We start from the raw sequence: 16,345 nt of genomic DNA on the forward strand, positions 1-16,345 counted from the left end.
ATGTTGGCAAAAACACACAGGTGTCTCTCTGACAACTGACACCAAAGATGTAGAAAGGGACTACCTTGTTCTCCTCCCAACTGCTATCAGCTCAACCTCATGAGAAAACTATTTTTCCTGGGCCTTAGGCCACCTGGGATCAAGGATACAAAATGAAACTTCCTATTTTGATAACAATAGCTGCTCGGTTTTTCTCTGAGACTGGGCATCACTGTTTGATTCATGGGAAGGAAAGACCAAAGCACATATCAGCTGAGTTGTCATTTATGTGGTGTTTACTTAAGAGGCTCAGCTTCCCACCCACCTCCAAAGCAGGTACACACCCATCGTGTCCTGAGGACTCACAGAGCACCAGGCGCCAGGCTGTGCCACCATAAGCTGTACAGACGCAGCCCTGCTATACAGAGCCAGCAGGACAGTGGGGACACTCACTGCAGTCACAGCGCAACTTGCTGACGTGAAGCCCACTCCCTGCCGGGCTCTGACCTAAGCCAGTGACAAATAATGAGGTATTTGGTGCTCACAACATCTTACACAAAAGATGAGGAATCTGAGATAATGGTTCAAGGTCACCCATGGAGACAGTAGATCCAGGACCCAAACCCAGCCTGCAGAATCCTTGCATTAACTCCTGCAGATTCTCTCTGCAAAGCAGGGCACAGATGTACGAATGATGACCAGGAGTGAAACTGCCCTGCAGGAAATAACAACACATGTCGGGGAATAGTGGAGTCAGGCCCCCCTGAAAGAGATCTGTGAAGGCGGGAGAAAGAAAGCAGAGACGGGCCCAGCCAAAGATGGTTTGTGGGGACAGGGCAGGCTGGGCCCTGGAGTTGGGACCTTGGGACGACTGGCCCTTGGCACACTGCGGGGACCAAGCCCAGGGAGAGTGACTGGAGTCAGATGGGGGCGGGACAGCAGGGCCAGGAGAGCCACAGAAGGAGAGTGGATGGTACCCAAAGTGCCATCAGTGCTGAGTATGGAGTGATGTGATTAAATTTGTGTGCTGAGGAGGGAGAGGGTTGGACCCAGGACACCAGTTACTGCCAGAATCCAGGTGACAGGGTGTCACAGCGGTCAAGAAGAGAAACGGCCCCAGGCAAGGTTGACCTGTACTTGATTTAGAATTGATAGCCACTGCCCAGCAGACAGCTCCAGCCTTGCTTCTACCAAAGACGAAACGACAAATTTAGTTACGGATCTTACCGGCTCTTACTTGAGAGTCATGAGCTGGGGCAGCCTCCCTTGTGTGGCAGTGGCACCGACAGTGGCTTTTGTAAGGTGGGGACAAGGAGACAGAACAGAGAAGAGCTGGTTGACATCAGAGGTACTGGAGGTTACCTTTTGTAAGGATAAAAGCAACAGGGACTTCCTCATCCCACTGACTCAGGTAGATTGGAATCTGCTGTTTTCAGGAGGAAAAAAAAAAAAACCCACTCTGTCACAAGAACTCTCTGCTTCCCTACAGCTTTGGTTTGAGAAGGTGGCATTTACTGGGAGTGACTCCAGGTGGGCTTGATCTTTGGCCTGCGGGGCCTAGTGTTGGGTCAGGTTCCCACCTCTCAGGGTATCCGCAGTGCTCCCATCTGCCATCAATCTGGGTTTCCAGTTCAACACATCGTCACGTTATCATCTGTCATTCCAGCCAAAGACAGACCATTTGACATTTAGCAAACAGCTACATGCAAACATGTAAGACTTTTGAGAGAATACAGCACCCGGGGACCCATGTTATGACTGCCAGGAAGGTAATACGGAGAGTTTGGAATGGGCTGCAAGCCAGGGTCCCCAGGAACCAAAGCAACTAAAACGAAATGGATCAAAGAATGAGCTAGATGAGAAATCTACCCATTCTTTGTGACTGCATCTCTACAGGACCCAGCATAGGTATCCAGGTGCAAAGAGGAGAGCTGGCAACTGCCTGGGCCGTCTCTGTTCCGGGTAGGTAACAACTCTATTACTCAGCATGCCATGGCTGGGCTAGATTAAAACAGGGAGAGAGACAAGTGAGTCTAGAGCATGACTCTAGGAAAGGAACAAACAGTTGTGTTACGGATATTTCTAAAATTACCCACCAGGTAGATTGAAAGATGTCTTAGGTCATATAAGGACTGTGGTTTGATGTAATAGGTCCAACGCTCTGCAAGCTACCTGCAGGATCTACTGACTATGAAATTCTAATATTCACATTATCCTGCAAGTAAAAGTGATGAGCACAGGCAAGGACAGATTGGGAGAGATACACATCTTGTTACAATGGGGAGTCTTGTTGCAATATCTTGGGGGAAACTGTCTACAGCATGAAGTCCTCAACTTCTCATCCTGGTTTGCAGTTTGAATGTCTCTGGTGAGCTCTCTGCGGCCCACACATCAGGCACGAGGCCTGTCTTTTGAAATTTACATTGTCCAGGCCTGTCACAGTGGCTTACGCCGGTAATCCTAACACTCGGCCACGGCAGGAGGATTGATTGCATTCAGGAGTTCAAGCCCAGCCTGAGCAAAAGTGAGACCCCTATCTCTAATAAAAGAAATAGAAAAACTGGGCGGCGCCTGTGGCTCAGCAGGTTGGGCGCCGGTCCCATATGCCGGAGGTGGTGGGTTCAAACCCAGCCCCGGCCAAATTAAAAAAAAAAAAAAAAAAAAGAAATAGAAAAACTAAGACAAGAGGATAATTTGAACCCAAGAGTTTGAGGTTGCTGTGAGCTATGACACCATGGCACTCTACGCAGGGCAACAGAATGAAACTCGGTCTCAAAAATAAATTCATTAATTAAAATGAAATTTACATCATCTAGTTCAGTTTATAGGATTTCAGGAACACGCAGTTCTTGTTCTTAGTTGGAGAGTTGTTGCCAGACATTGGAGGATATTAGAAGAGTTCAAGATCCAGTTAGGCTACAGGTAGATTAGATAATAAAGACTCAAAAACCATGAACAGGGCTATAATCTAATCATGGGTGCACTATAGTTTGTTTTTTTTCTGAAGCATAATTCACAGTTAACATCCATTTTTATCAAAGATCATCAGAATGAGACTTATTTGCAAAATAAATTTAGACTCATCAAATTTGGCTTCACTGTTTATGTAAGTGCAGAAGAATAGCAACTGATCACATACCTTCTTTTTAAGTTTGTTTTGCTGGAACTTCAGATGAATAATCTCAAATTGGACTTGTAAAAACCTTGCTAGAAACCAACCCAAGGCAGGCTTCAGACTTTTTCTGGGGTCACTGTCCACTCTCAATGACATCCCCGTCAAAGCCTCAGTAATATAATCATTATTTCTAACTGTATCCTGTTTTTCTTATTGAACTTGGGGAAGTAAATACTTATCATAAAAATAGGAATATTCATGAATATTTTCTAATTCTAAAGGAATTGGGTAGGGAGACAAAGTAACATTATTGTTTGCAAAAGTATACTTTACCAGGTTGCTGTAAGTCGTAGATAGCTTTAGAGAAAAATATGTTCCCTTAAGTCTGAAAAGTTATATATATATATATTTTTTTTTTTTTTCGAGACAGAGTCTCAAGCTGTTGCCCTGTGTAGAGTGCCGTGGCATAACAGCTCACAGCAACCTCAAATTCTTGGGCTTAAGCAATTCTTTTGCCTCAACCTCCCAGGTAGCTGGGACTACAGGCACCCGCCACAAAGCCTGGCTGATTTTTGGTTGCAGCCGTCATTGTTGTTTGGTGGGCCCGGGTGGGATTTGAACCCACCAGCATTAGTATATGTGGCCAGCGCTCTACTCAATGAGCTACAGGTGCCACCCAGAAAAGATATATATTAGAGAGCAAACAATGTTTCATATAAAAAGTCATGAAAATTATCCTCATCAGTAGATTCAGTCCCACGTAGTTGATTCCTATTCTGCTTTACTGTGGGCCAACAGTTTCACGAAGCCATCATTTCTTCATTAGAATTCTAGAAATTGGCTTGGCGCCTGTGGCTCAAGCGGCTAAAACGCCAGCCACATACACCTGAGCTGGCGGGTTCCAATCCAGCCAGGGCCCACCAAACAACCATGATGGCTGCAACCAAAACATAGCCAGGCACTGTGGTGGGCACCTGTAGTCCCAGCTACTTGGGAGGCAGAGGCAGGAGAATCACTTGAGCCCAGGAGTTCGAGGTTGCTGTGAGCTGTGATGCCGCAGCACTCTACCCAGGGTGACAGCTTGAGGGTCTGTCTCAAAAAAAAAAAAAAAAAAAAGAATTCTAGAAATTCTCACCTAGTCCAGTGGTACACACATGATCTTAAAGTTATCAGAAATGTGTACTTAAGGATACCTGTCAGTGTCTTTTCATGAATCTGGAAATGATCTTAGAGAAGAGCCAAAATAATAATGGTGGTTGACAGAGATTTAGAATGACCTTGGTTAAAAATCAAATGAGAAGGGCAGTGCCTGTGGCTCAAAGGAGTAGGGTGCTGGCCCCATATGCTGGAGGTGGTGGATTCAAACCAAGCCCCGGCCAAAAACTGCAAAAAAATATATAAATAATAATAATAATAATAAAATAAAATGAGAATTTGGTTATGATAATGATGCAATTCACAGGGAAATCTGATCATTTCTGTGGCAGACACATTGACTCAATAACCATACTATGATGCTATATTAAATTTCTAGGAATCTCATAAATTCTTTGGAACACTTAAATCAATAACATACCTGTAAATATAACTTTTTATTTCTTCTTTTATTTTATTTATTTATTTTTTGAGACAGAGTCCCACTATGTTGCCTTTGGTAGAGTGTCGTGGTGTCACAGCTCACAGCAACCTCTAATTCTTGGGCCTAAGCGATTCTCTTGCTTTAGCCTCCCAAGTAGCTGGGACTACAGGCGCCCACCACAATGCCCAGCTATTTTTTTGTTGCAGTTGTCATTGTTGGGTTAGCAGGCCCAGGCCAGGTTCGAAGCTGCCTGCCTCGGTGTATGTGGCCGGCACCCTAACCACTGAGCTATGGGTGCTGAGCCTGTAAACATAACTTAAAAGAAGAGTTAGCATCACTTATTATTTAACAATGCTTCTGATATAATTTAACACATCAAATAAGCCTGGTTAGTATAAGCTCACTTTCTTACAAGGTGAAAGATATATCAATTGAGCTTTCCAGGTCCCAGCTGGAAAATCCCAAAGTCAATTCAAATCAAAAGAATTAAGAATTGGTTTTGGGAAATTTTGTTAAAAATGCCAAAAGATACGACGGGCACGGTGGCTCACACCTGTAATCCTAGCACTCTGGGAGGCCAAGGCAGGTGGATCACCTGAGCTCAGGAGTTTGAAACCAGCCTGAGCAAGAGCGAGACTCCGTCTCTAAAAATAGCTGGGCATTGTGGCAGGTGCCTATAGTCCCAGCTACTTGGGAGGCTGAGGCAAGAGGCTGGCTTCAGCCCAAGAGTTTGAGGTTACTGTGAGCTGTGATGTCACAGCACTCTACTGAGGGTGACAAAGTGAGACTCTTGTCTCAAAAAAAGCCAAAATATTTAAAACAGTTGGTAAAATATGATCTCAATTATCTACTTAGTCAAAGTGACAATAAAATATTTCAAAGGTAAATACAGAAGATTACACAGTTGTGACCAAAACTCTCTCTTTTTTCGGGGGGACAGAGTCTCATGCTGTCTCAGCCTCCCAAGTAGCTGGGACTACAGGTGCCCACCACAATGCCTGGCTATTTTTTGGTTGCAGTTGTCATTGTTGATCAACAGGCCCGGGCCATGTTCAAACCCGCCACCCTAGGTGTAGGTGGCCGGCACCCTGCCAACTGAGCTACAGTGCTGCCCAAAACTCTTAACTCTTTTTTTTTTTTTTTTTTGTAGAGACAGAGTCTCACCTTACCGCCTTCAGTAGAGTGCCATGATGTACACAGGACTCACAGCAACCTCTAGCTCTTGGGCTTCCGCCATTCTCTTGCCTCAGCCTCCCAAGCAGCTGGGACTACAGGCGCCCGCCACAACGCCCGGCTATTTTTTGGTTGCAGTTCAGCCAGGGCTGGGTTTGAACCCGCTACCCTCAGTATATGGGGCTGGTGCCTTACTCACTGAGCCACAGGCACCACCCCAAAACTCTTAACTCTTAATATTGAGAAGACTTACCTTTCTTAAGTAATCAGTGATCTAATAAAAAACAGCACGAAGCACAATAAATTACCTTAATAAAACACAAAATCTTTGTTTCCCAGACCAAGTACTTAAAAGAACAAAAACCTCCACATTCTCAGACCAATACTCCAAGAAAATTGTCATTTTAACAGAAAAGACCAAATTGTTCCTTTGCATAAATGTATTAAAACCTATTTTTAGTAAATCCTTGTAAATGAATCCATCCTGTCTCATTCAGCGTTGATTCCATAAGATTTTCACATCCATAGCTTTCGAGGTGGCTGACATCTGTAATCCTAACACTCGGGGAGGCCAAAGTGGGAGGATTGCTTAAGCTGATGAGTTCCAGACCAACCTGAGCAGAAGTGAGACCCCCATCTCTACTAAAAATGAAAAACTGAGGCAGGAGGATCACAAGAGCCCAAGAGTCTGAGGTTGCTGTAGGCTATGATGCCACAGCACTCTACCCAGGGTGATACAGTGAGACTGTCTCAAAAAAAAAAAAAAAAAAAGATTTTCACATCCCCTTTACAATCTCCTGGTTTTTTTTTTTTTTTTTTTTGCATGGCTGATATGCAGCAAGCAATTCAACAATTCACTTTACTGTGCTTTCTTCTTTTAGGTTGGATTTATAGTTTTATGATCTTAAGAACACAAACCTATCTGATTACAAACCCAGGCAAAAAATATATGGCTGTATTACATTCAATGCTGAGAATTTTAAAGACATCTCCTATTTTTATTTTCCCAACAATTTTAACAACTGGTTTATTTGTATCAACAGAAAACATGCCATATTCTGCAAAACAATTTAAAGAGGTTTATCTGAGCCACATTTGAGGACCATGGCCTGGAGCCACACCAAGAAGCCTTGAGCAAATGGACTCTTTGGACACGGTTACAGTTTAGTTTTATACATAAGATGGGAATTACATACCTAAGAGGTAAAGTTATAAATCATTATGTATAAAGCGTACATTGATTTGGCCCCAAAAGGTGGAACATCTCAAAAGTCAGTGAGGAGGGGTACATGCTGAAAAGAGTCTTTAGTTGATAACTGGATGAAAGCGTTAGGCTCTCAAAGACAAACTACAAGCTATATGCCCAGACTTAAGTGGTTTGTTGTGTATATTGAGGACCTGCAGATGTGTCTCCAGAGCCTTAGGCCTGTTAATGAGTCACCAAGGACATCTCTGAGAAGTGGGGGGCATGATGACAGAAGTCTAACCTTCCTTTTCATGACTAGCAACTCAGTTTTAGGAATTCCCTTGGCCAAGAGGGGATCCAATCAGTCAGCCACGGGCCATGGGTGGGGGACTTCAGATTTTATTTTAGTTCACATTTACCAAAACTTTAACCAAGTCACATGAACTAAAAACCAATCGAGTTAGTGTCTATTTTTCTGAGAGAATACTTAAAGTATATACTTTTTCTTTAAGCCAATTAAATAGAGCCCTTTATAAATTCTGTAGTTTGTCTCTGATTAACAGACCCTTATCTTAACATTCCCTTTCTCTGACTCTTGCTCTATTAGAGCCTACCTCTTTCAGCTGATTGCCAACTGAAGCATCTTTAAGCCCACATATACTCTTTCAATTATTTTACAGAATGCAGCTTATTTTCCATTGACAGTATTTAAAAGGGAAGGCTTGGCCTCTTTCCCACTTCTTGTGGAAATGAACTCCATTCACCATCTATGGAGACCACATCTTGCTCTGTAACCATGTCTTTCTTTTCCTTAATAAATTTTGGGGTTTTTACCTATTTATTTATTTATTTAGAGTGGGCTAGAGTGCCATGGACCCAGCTTAGTTCACAGCAACCTCAAACTTTTGGACTCACGCTATTGTCCTGCTTCAGCCTCCTGTGTAACTGGGACTACAGTTGTCCACGGCAGGCTCAGCTAATTTTTCTATTTTTGGTAGAGACAGGGTCTCGCTATTGCTCAGGCTGGTCTCAAACTCATGAACTCAAGCAATCCTTCTGCTCAGCCTCCCAGAGTGCTAGGATTACAGGTATGAGCCCCTGTGCCTGGCCTCCTCAAACTTCCACACTTGCCTTTAAAAAATAATAATTAAAAAAATAAAGTTTCCTTTATTTTATAGGAAATAAAAGGGAGGGCTGAGGTAAATGGTTAAGTTCTTGAGAGGCTCAGGAGCCCTACATTTTACAGAAGGTAAAAGGTAAAGGGAGGGAAGGAAGCACCAATTACGCAGCTGTCCCTGGGAAGGTGGAAGGTTTGATCTTGTCTCTGTTCTGCACCTGAGAGGTTAACTTGTAGTCAACATTTACTAGCAAGGCTGGGTGCAGTGGGTTACACATGTAATCTTAGCGCTCTGGGAGGCCGAAGTGGGCTGGATTGCTTGAGTTTAGGAGTTTGAGACCACCCTGAGCTAGAAGATCCCCCCATCTCTAAAAATAGCCAGTGGTTGTGGCAAGCACCTGTAGTCCCAGTTACTTGGGAGGCTGAGTCAAGAGAATCGCTTGAACACAAGAGTTTGAAGTTGCTGTGAGCTGTGACGCCAGGCACTCTACCGAAGGCAGGTGACAAAGTGAGACTCTGTGTCCAAAAAAAAAAAAAGCCCAAAAAACATTTACTAGCATGGAATTGATCAGGCTTTTGTTTAGGAGCGAAACTTAGCTGGCAGGCCTAGAGTTACAATTTGCACATCCACATTGTCCCTGTTTTTGGCGGCCTCCAAGGAATTTCCTTATGAATGATGCAGCCTCTCTCCCCAGATGTCTGAGGCCTCTTACCCTCTGGTGGGGTCGGCTGACAGCTGAGGCCTGTTAGCAACAGCTGCTCTGTGTGGAAGGGTGTGTTGCAGGACTCAGTCCCCAAGCTTGACCTTTCCTTTTTCATAAGAAGTTGGGGGAAGGGTTATGAGATTTTTATATTCCTTTACCCCACCCAGTCTCTGTCTGCAGGTAAACCAGACTCCCCCGTCGTTATCCTGGCTCTGTGATGGCGTCACCATCTCATTCTCAGAACACTTCGAGTCCTTCTGACTCCTCTGTGCTGCTTGCACAATCAGGCATCAAATATAGGCGTGCATTTCTTAAAAGTTCTCCTGTCTTAGCACAGGCTGCCGTAACAAGACACAACATGCTCCATGGCTTCAGCAACAGAAGTTAATTTTTCACAAATCTGGAGGCTGGGAGGTCCAAGATTAAGGTGCCACCTGCCCGGCTCCCGGTGAAGGCCTTTTCCTGGCTTGCAGCTGCTGCCTTTCCTCGGCTTGTGCTCTGGGCAGGGGAGCCAGTGAAGGTGCTACTCCCACCATTCTTACCCTCAGAACCTCATCTAATCCTAATTGCCTGGAGAAGTGCCGTCCCTAAATACCTCACCACTGGGGGGAGGTGTTCAAACATTCAGTCCCCAACACCGCCCTATTTGTTGCCCTTCGCTGGCTTGGATGACTTACTGGGTTTCCTGGCTCCCCAGCCCTCACCAAGTTGAGTTAAAATTCCTGCTGTGGCCTACTCTGGGACTAGTGGAATTGGCTTTTCCTTCTTTCCCCCTTCTCCTCTTCCCAGTCCCACAGCCTCTAAGTGTCCTGCAGCTCAGGAACGGGAGGTGCCAAGCTCTCCTGACACAGATGGGCCTGTTTCTCCCAAGTTCCAGGGGCTTAGGTGTCCGGGCTGACTCTTTCCTTGAAGGTGCCAGTGCCTGAGTGACCCGGGATCTACAAGACAGAGTACACATAAAAGGATAGTGCGTCCTCTGCCCCCCATGTGGGCCGTCTCACCAGAAGCCAGATGGTACATACTCGAAAACCCAAACCAGCAGGCTTTTGTCTCTTGCAGCCAGTTCTGAGAAGTGGGGGTGACTACCTTAGTTCCTTGAGTCCGAGATGCACATTTTAACGTCTACCTCAGAGCAGACTTACAATTAGAATGGCATGTTATAGTTTAATTGAAAGTGGGTTTTTTCCCTCCATGGTCCATAAAATAGTGGTTCATCTTACAGTTGACAGTGTCTTAGATTCTGTAAGCTGTAAATCTCAAGGGCTGGTCCTGACTGTAGGAAAATTTCTAAAATACACACAGTGTGCTACTGTGCAATTTAAATTATATGATCCTGGTTAGAAAAGAATAGAGAAATAGAAGACTTGGTCCTGTCTCCCTAAGCCCTTCCTATGATACTTAATTTGCGAAACAAGCCTAAGAAAAGCTATATAAACTTCTCCAGCAGCTTATGAGCGCGTTAAAACTGAAGTCTATGAATCTAAGTCTCTATAAACATGGGAACGTCAGCATTCCAGGAAGGCTTCCTGGAAGACATCACTTTGGGTTTAAAAGGAAAGGAAGAGTAAGTCAGGTCAGTCTGCCTCCTTTTTTTTTTTTTTTTGTAGAGACAGAGTCTCACTTTACCGCCTTTGGTAGAGTGCCGTGATGTCACAGGACTCACAGCAACCTCCAGCTCTTGGGCTTCAGTGATTCTCTTGCCTCAGCCTCCCGAGCAGCTGGGACTACAGGCGCCGCCACAACGCCCGGCTATTTTTTTGTTGCAGTTTGGCCGGGGCCGGGTTTGAACCCGCCACCCTCGGCATATGGGGCCGGCGCCCTACTCACTGAGCCACAGGTGCCACCGTAGTCTGCCTCCTTTTACAGGCACATTTTCATGAGGTAATAATTCCATTCCACCGAGAGGGAATCTGCTGGGACAGCTCGTGAACATCACGCCTGAGAGACCCACCACATCACAGTGGATGTGGGCAAAGAAGGGGGCCTACGGCTCAAGAGATCGCTGCCCCTGTGCCTGTTTTATTACTCAAGTCGTCACCAGAGAGGCTGTCCACCAAGGATCAAAAGTCTGGTCGGTGTCGAAGATCTGCAAGGACATCACAAGGTCGTGCTTGGCACTGGGGACTCTGCCCCTTCTGGAACAAACCTAAGAGACCATCTTCTTGTTTCAGGGCAGCAGAATGGGGTGACACCGACGGGGCAGTTGGGGGCCTGATGGAAACCCCCCGAGGGAGGTTTCCACGCACAAGAGGAAACCAAACCTCCAAGTGAGCCCGAGCACCCCTCTGCTCTGCAGACCAGTCCTGATGGCCTTGGCCACAACCCGGTGCCAGAGGGCCCTGCCTCAGGTTATCCAGCGGCCAGGACACACGCTCCCACGGACGATGCGCAGTTCCACGGCGGGTAGTAGGGGGAGAACGCCACGTTCTTGGTAAGCGGGGGGTGGTGTCGTGGTCTGGGGATCGTGGCCCCAGTTCTCTGGTGTGTGCCGTGGACTGTGGGAATCCCCCCCCAAAATGCAGAAGGCTAGGAAAAGGCTATATTTATCCAGCACTTTCCACGCAACCCGCTCAGTGCCTTCCTGAATTAACTCAGTCCTTGCCATCCACATAAAGCAGGCTGGTCCCGCAGGACGACTGAGGCACGAGAGCGGAAGGGCTCGCCCAGGGTCGTAGAAGACAAAGGGCGGTGGGAGGGGGCCGAACAACTGGTCTCCAGTCTCAGGGGCTCCGCGGGCAGCGCTGGCCATATAAGGCCGCGGGCGCGTCCAGGGCGTTTTCAACCCCCGCGAGGCCCGCGAGCAGACGCCTCCGCGCCCAGGAATGTGTGGAATCTCCGTCGGGGGCCGCGCGCCGCTGGGAGGCCCTTCCGCCCCTCGCCCGGGCCCAGGGTCAGCCCGAGCCAGGGAGGCCGGGGCGCCGCGCGGGCTGGAGCGGCCGCACCTGCCCGGGTGCGGCGGGAGGAGGAGCAGGAGCAGGAGGAGGAGGAGGACGGCCCGGGAGGCGGCGGGGAGGAGCCTGCGGGCGCGAGCGGCGGCGCAAAGTGAAACTCCGGGAAGTTGCCGTCGCGGGCAGCGCGCCCTCGGGCTGGAAGCGGCCCGGGCCTCCGCCGCCCATGGCCCTGAGCAAAGGGCTGCGGCTGTTTGGACGCCTGGAGGCCGCGGGGGAGAGCAGCGTCCTGCTGGAGGCGCGCGGCCGCGGCGACTGCCTGCTCTTCGAGGCCGGCACGGTGGCCACGCTGGGTGAGTGTCGCGCCGCGTCCCCGCCTGTCCCGCCCGCGGGGCGGCGACGCCCCGGGGAAACCGCGCCTGCCTTCCTGGGCACTTGGGAAGATGGGCAGCTCTCCTCCCTTCTCCGAGGTGACCAGGCTAAAGCGGCGCGGGACCTCCGGTGCTTGGGGATCGCTCAGAGGGCTGGCTGTTTAAATGAAATGGCGCGGGGACGTGGGACAGCACTTCCCCGGGCCGGTGGCGCACGGAGGCGGGCAGTTCCTGGCCGCCACCGGGCGTCGCCGAGGGTTCGGTTCTTGGGGAGGCGGCTCTGAACTTTACCTGGCTCTGGCCGGGCACGTTGCGAACTCGCATTCATGACGGTCCTAGGAGGTTGACTTGGAGCCAACCCCCGTGTGCCTGGTGCCTTATCTTTTGCACAAGTTGCTGAAACCAGTGATTACTTGGGTTTGTGTTGGCTGCCACGGGGACCAAAGCACCCAAACGTACATAGACTCCAGAGAAACCGCTGGTGGTGTTACCGATGAAGAGGGTCTGGCAGCCTGTCCACTGCCAGCCAGACGGGAGGGGTCTCCCAGACTATTGAAGGATGGTGATTCTGGAGAAGGATGAGTAGCCTAGACTGTCCTCTTCTCCCATTTCCAAAACCACAGTTTTGTACATGAAAGTTCAAAGCAAAAACCACATTAACCCTTATCCTAAACAACAATAATGACCCATAAGAAACAATCAGCATAACCCCGACACAAAACAACATATCTACTTAAAAAGTTAATCAGTGGCCTTGAATTACTCAAGATATACACTTTTAGATTACAGTTGAATTTACAAAACAAGAATTGGACACCTGAGGGGAAGGTCATGTAGGACCTGAACCGGCCAGACCAGCTGTGTCTTCTCATCCCTAGCCTGACTGGCTCCATCTTATTCTCACTACTTGCTCTACATCTCACTGGTAAATACTTGGTGAGAAGCCTCAATTGTAAGCAAATACACTACCTAGTGCATTAGGGGAGGCCAAGCCAGCCTATTGCACCTATGGGCTTCAGAAGCTTTGAGACTGCCATTGTGCTAAGGGCTTTAGAGACATAATTGCATTTAATTTTCACAGTTCTACAAAAGACCTATTATCCCCATGTTACAGATGAGCACACTGAGGCCTAACAAGGCCAAGAAACTTGCTTGCCCAAAGTGAGACAGTTCACCTGACTTCTAACGGGCTAATTCTGTGATGTGGTTCTTGACTTCCTGGTATGACCAAACTCCTGGTCCTTTGTTTTGTGGCTAACATTCATGGGGAAGACCCAGGTAGCACCGAAGCAGGTCAAACCTGGTAGGATTGTTAGGATTTTAAATGTGAACACCAGGGGATAGGCTTACACCAGCAGGTGTCCAGCTACTCTCTCTTCCTAGTATTCTTTTTTTTTTTTTTTTTTTTGTAGAGACAGAGTCTCACTTTATGGCCCTCGGTAGAGTGCCGTGGCCTCACCCAGCTCACAGCAACCTCCAACTCCTGGGCTTAAGCAATTCTCTTGCCTCAGCCTCCCGAGTAGCTGGGACCACAGGCGCCCGCCACAACGCCCGGCTATTTTTTGGTTGCAGTTTGGCCAGGGCCAGGTTTGAACCCGCCACCCTCCGTATATGGGGCTGGCGCCTTACCGACTGAGCCACAGGCGCCGCCTCTTGCTAGTATTCTTAACAAAACTCAGAGCAGGGTCACTAGTACTTTAGATGGTCAGCAAACGCAATAGGCATATGCGTGCACAATGCTTTAGGGAAAAAAGAAAAACGTCTCTGTCTATGGTCTTGTTGCATTTGCAGGTGTAAGCCCCAGTTCTATGAAGGACCATGTCTCTATTTCCATTTTCAGGATCATTTCATTAACATGTAGTTATCTGGCTTGTTTTCAATCACCTGATTATTGAAACGATGTCTCCAGTATGCTTAGCTCAAAAATTTGGAGCAAATCATGGATTAATTTATTTTCAGATTATTCCAATTAGTGCTTTATCCTAAAAAGTCCAAGTTTGGTCTTGAAAAAAAACCACCAAATTTTTCATTCCATTTTAGATGTCTACTTCATACTGTATTTATTAGAACCAAGAGATTAATTTTTGATGAAACTACTGTTTCATCAAAGAGATTAAAATGTGCTTCAGTTGGCAGGATCCAAACACATTTAAGAGTTCCTTTGAAGCTGCTTGGGGAAAAAAGACGTTATTTTTTTCAAAAGTAGGATTTAAAAATGATTAATGAAAGTAATATAATGCACATCTTCCATTAGGAAATGAAGGCTGGGCCAAGATGTATTTATGTTTGTTGGCGATTACAGCACACTGGATTTTATAGCAGAGGGTGTAATAAAAGGATTTGGCATATCCTCAATTCACGTGCAGTCCACATGTCACTTAACCTAACATTTGTTTTTCAGTAGACTGTGGGCTGAAAAGTTCATTTTTTAGCGTCTGTTTTGCTTAAGTGAAAAGAAACTTTTTAAGAAGGAACTGGACAATATGGTGGTGTTTTTGGCTCAGAGGAGGATTGTAGGAGAGAGTCTTAGGGTACCAGAAAGTTAATGAAAACTTTTAAAAATATCCTCAAGCATGGCTATTGGATAGAATAGCTCTGAACTTGAAATTCCCATCTGTGCTCCAAAGGACTAGCTAGTGCAAAGTTTTTTTGCTTTCCTTTCCCTGACAAGGTCAAGAGTACTCTCCTTTTTTTATAAGATTATGATCTCTGCTTTTGTGTGGTACAGTACACTGTGGCTACCCACATAACTGGCTGCCTGATCGTGACCTGTTACTCTTTCCTTGAAGTGGAGGGTGGGAAACCGCTTTCTTGTCTCCCTAGTTAAGGTTTTTCTGCTCCCCAGGGAGCAGCGAGAGGATGGGGCTAAAGTTAGGGGTTATTGTCAGGCCACTGAGTGGCTCCAGATTCCACCCAGCTCTGCTACAGGTGCACACGCTGCTTCTGCTGGGAGCAACAGGAGGTTTAGGGGAGTTACCCAGTAACTGTAAGGAGGTGCCCTTCTGACCCTGGGTGCAGCCCCTTCAAAGCACATTTCAGCCTTGAAGGATCCTAACTTGAAAAATGCGTCTCGGGCGGCTCCTGTGGCTCAGTGAGTAGGGCGCCAGCCCCATATGCCGAGGGTGGCGGGTTCAAACCCAGCCCCGGCCAAACTGCAACCGAAAAATAGCTGGGCGTTGTGGCAGGCGCCTGTAGTCCCAGCTGCTCGGGAGGCTGAGGCAAGAGAATCGCGTAAGCCCAAGAGTTAAGAGGTTGCTGTGAGCCGTGTAACGCCACGGCACTCTACCCGAGGGCGGTACAGTGAGACACTGTCTCTACAAAAAAAAAAAAAAGAAAGAAAAATGCGTCTCAATGAAGGGGTTTAGCGATGCCCTAGTGTTTTCAGCAGTGTTGTGGAAACAGGATCTTGAACTGCATTAAGAGTGGTGGGAAAGATGGATTGGCTGTGACTGGTTGATTATTGGATTCCTCCTGACCTAACCTGACCTAACTCCCGTCCTGCTCTAACCTGTCCTCCTGTTCTTTTTTTTTATTTTTTATTTTTTTGTAGAGACAGAGTCTCACTTTACCACCCTTGGTAGAGTACCATGACGTTACAGGACTCACAGCAACCTCTAGCTCTTGGGCTTAGGCGATTCTCTTGCCTCAGCCTCCCAAGCAGCTGGGACTACAGGCGCCCGCCACAACTCCCGGCTATTTTTTGGTTGCAGTTTGGCCGGGGCTGGGTTTGAACTCTCCACCCTCGGTATATGGGGCCGGCACCCTTCTCACTGAGCCATAGGCGCCGCCCATGTCCTCCTGTTCTAATATGAACTTTGCACACTAGGCCATTTGGCCTTCTAGCAAGAGGATTGTTGAAGGAATAATTCCAAATTCCTGCTTCTAAAGGAATTAAGTTGAGAATCTGTCTTTTCTGTGGATCAGTGGGAACAGATATTCCAGAGGCAGAAAAGCAAAACATATTGGCACAAGCTTAAAAGGTTTTTATAGTCTTCTTGGTGGCCCGATTCAAAGGTAGGAGGCTTCTCTGCTGCAGGTGAAAAGCCATGGCAGGTGGCAGCAGCCCGTGCCCACTGTCCACGGTCAGCGTACAGGTAATTCTTTTACGTGCACACTGGTGTCTTGTCTCTCTGTCTCAGGGTGGACCAGATAAAAGGAAAGGTGCTTATTGATAATGAATTTATCTATTTTGAGAGTGAGCGTCAATGCTCCAAATTTCAATGTTCTCCAGAC

At 47.2% G+C, this 16,345-nt stretch overlaps 1 protein-coding gene across 4 annotated transcripts in view; it reads left to right on the forward strand.

Annotated features, from left to right (window-relative positions):
• Positions 1-11,878: 11,878 nt before the first annotated feature.
• Positions 11,879-16,345, forward strand: part of SYNJ2 (synaptojanin 2) — an 86,641-nt gene continuing 82,174 nt past the window's right edge. For all 4 annotated transcript variants that reach the window (XM_053592767.1, XM_053592769.1, XM_053592768.1 and 1 more), the window contains exon 1: positions 11,879-12,094. In XM_053592767.1, the coding sequence (XP_053448742.1) occupies positions 11,968-12,094 (127 nt within the window). In that variant the 5' untranslated portion in view covers positions 11,879-11,967. The remainder of the gene's footprint in view (positions 12,095-16,345) is intronic.

Source organism: Nycticebus coucang, chromosome 5 (assembly GCF_027406575.1).
Source record: "Nycticebus coucang isolate mNycCou1 chromosome 5, mNycCou1.pri, whole genome shotgun sequence".
Lineage (NCBI taxonomy): Eukaryota > Metazoa > Chordata > Mammalia > Primates > Lorisidae > Nycticebus > Nycticebus coucang.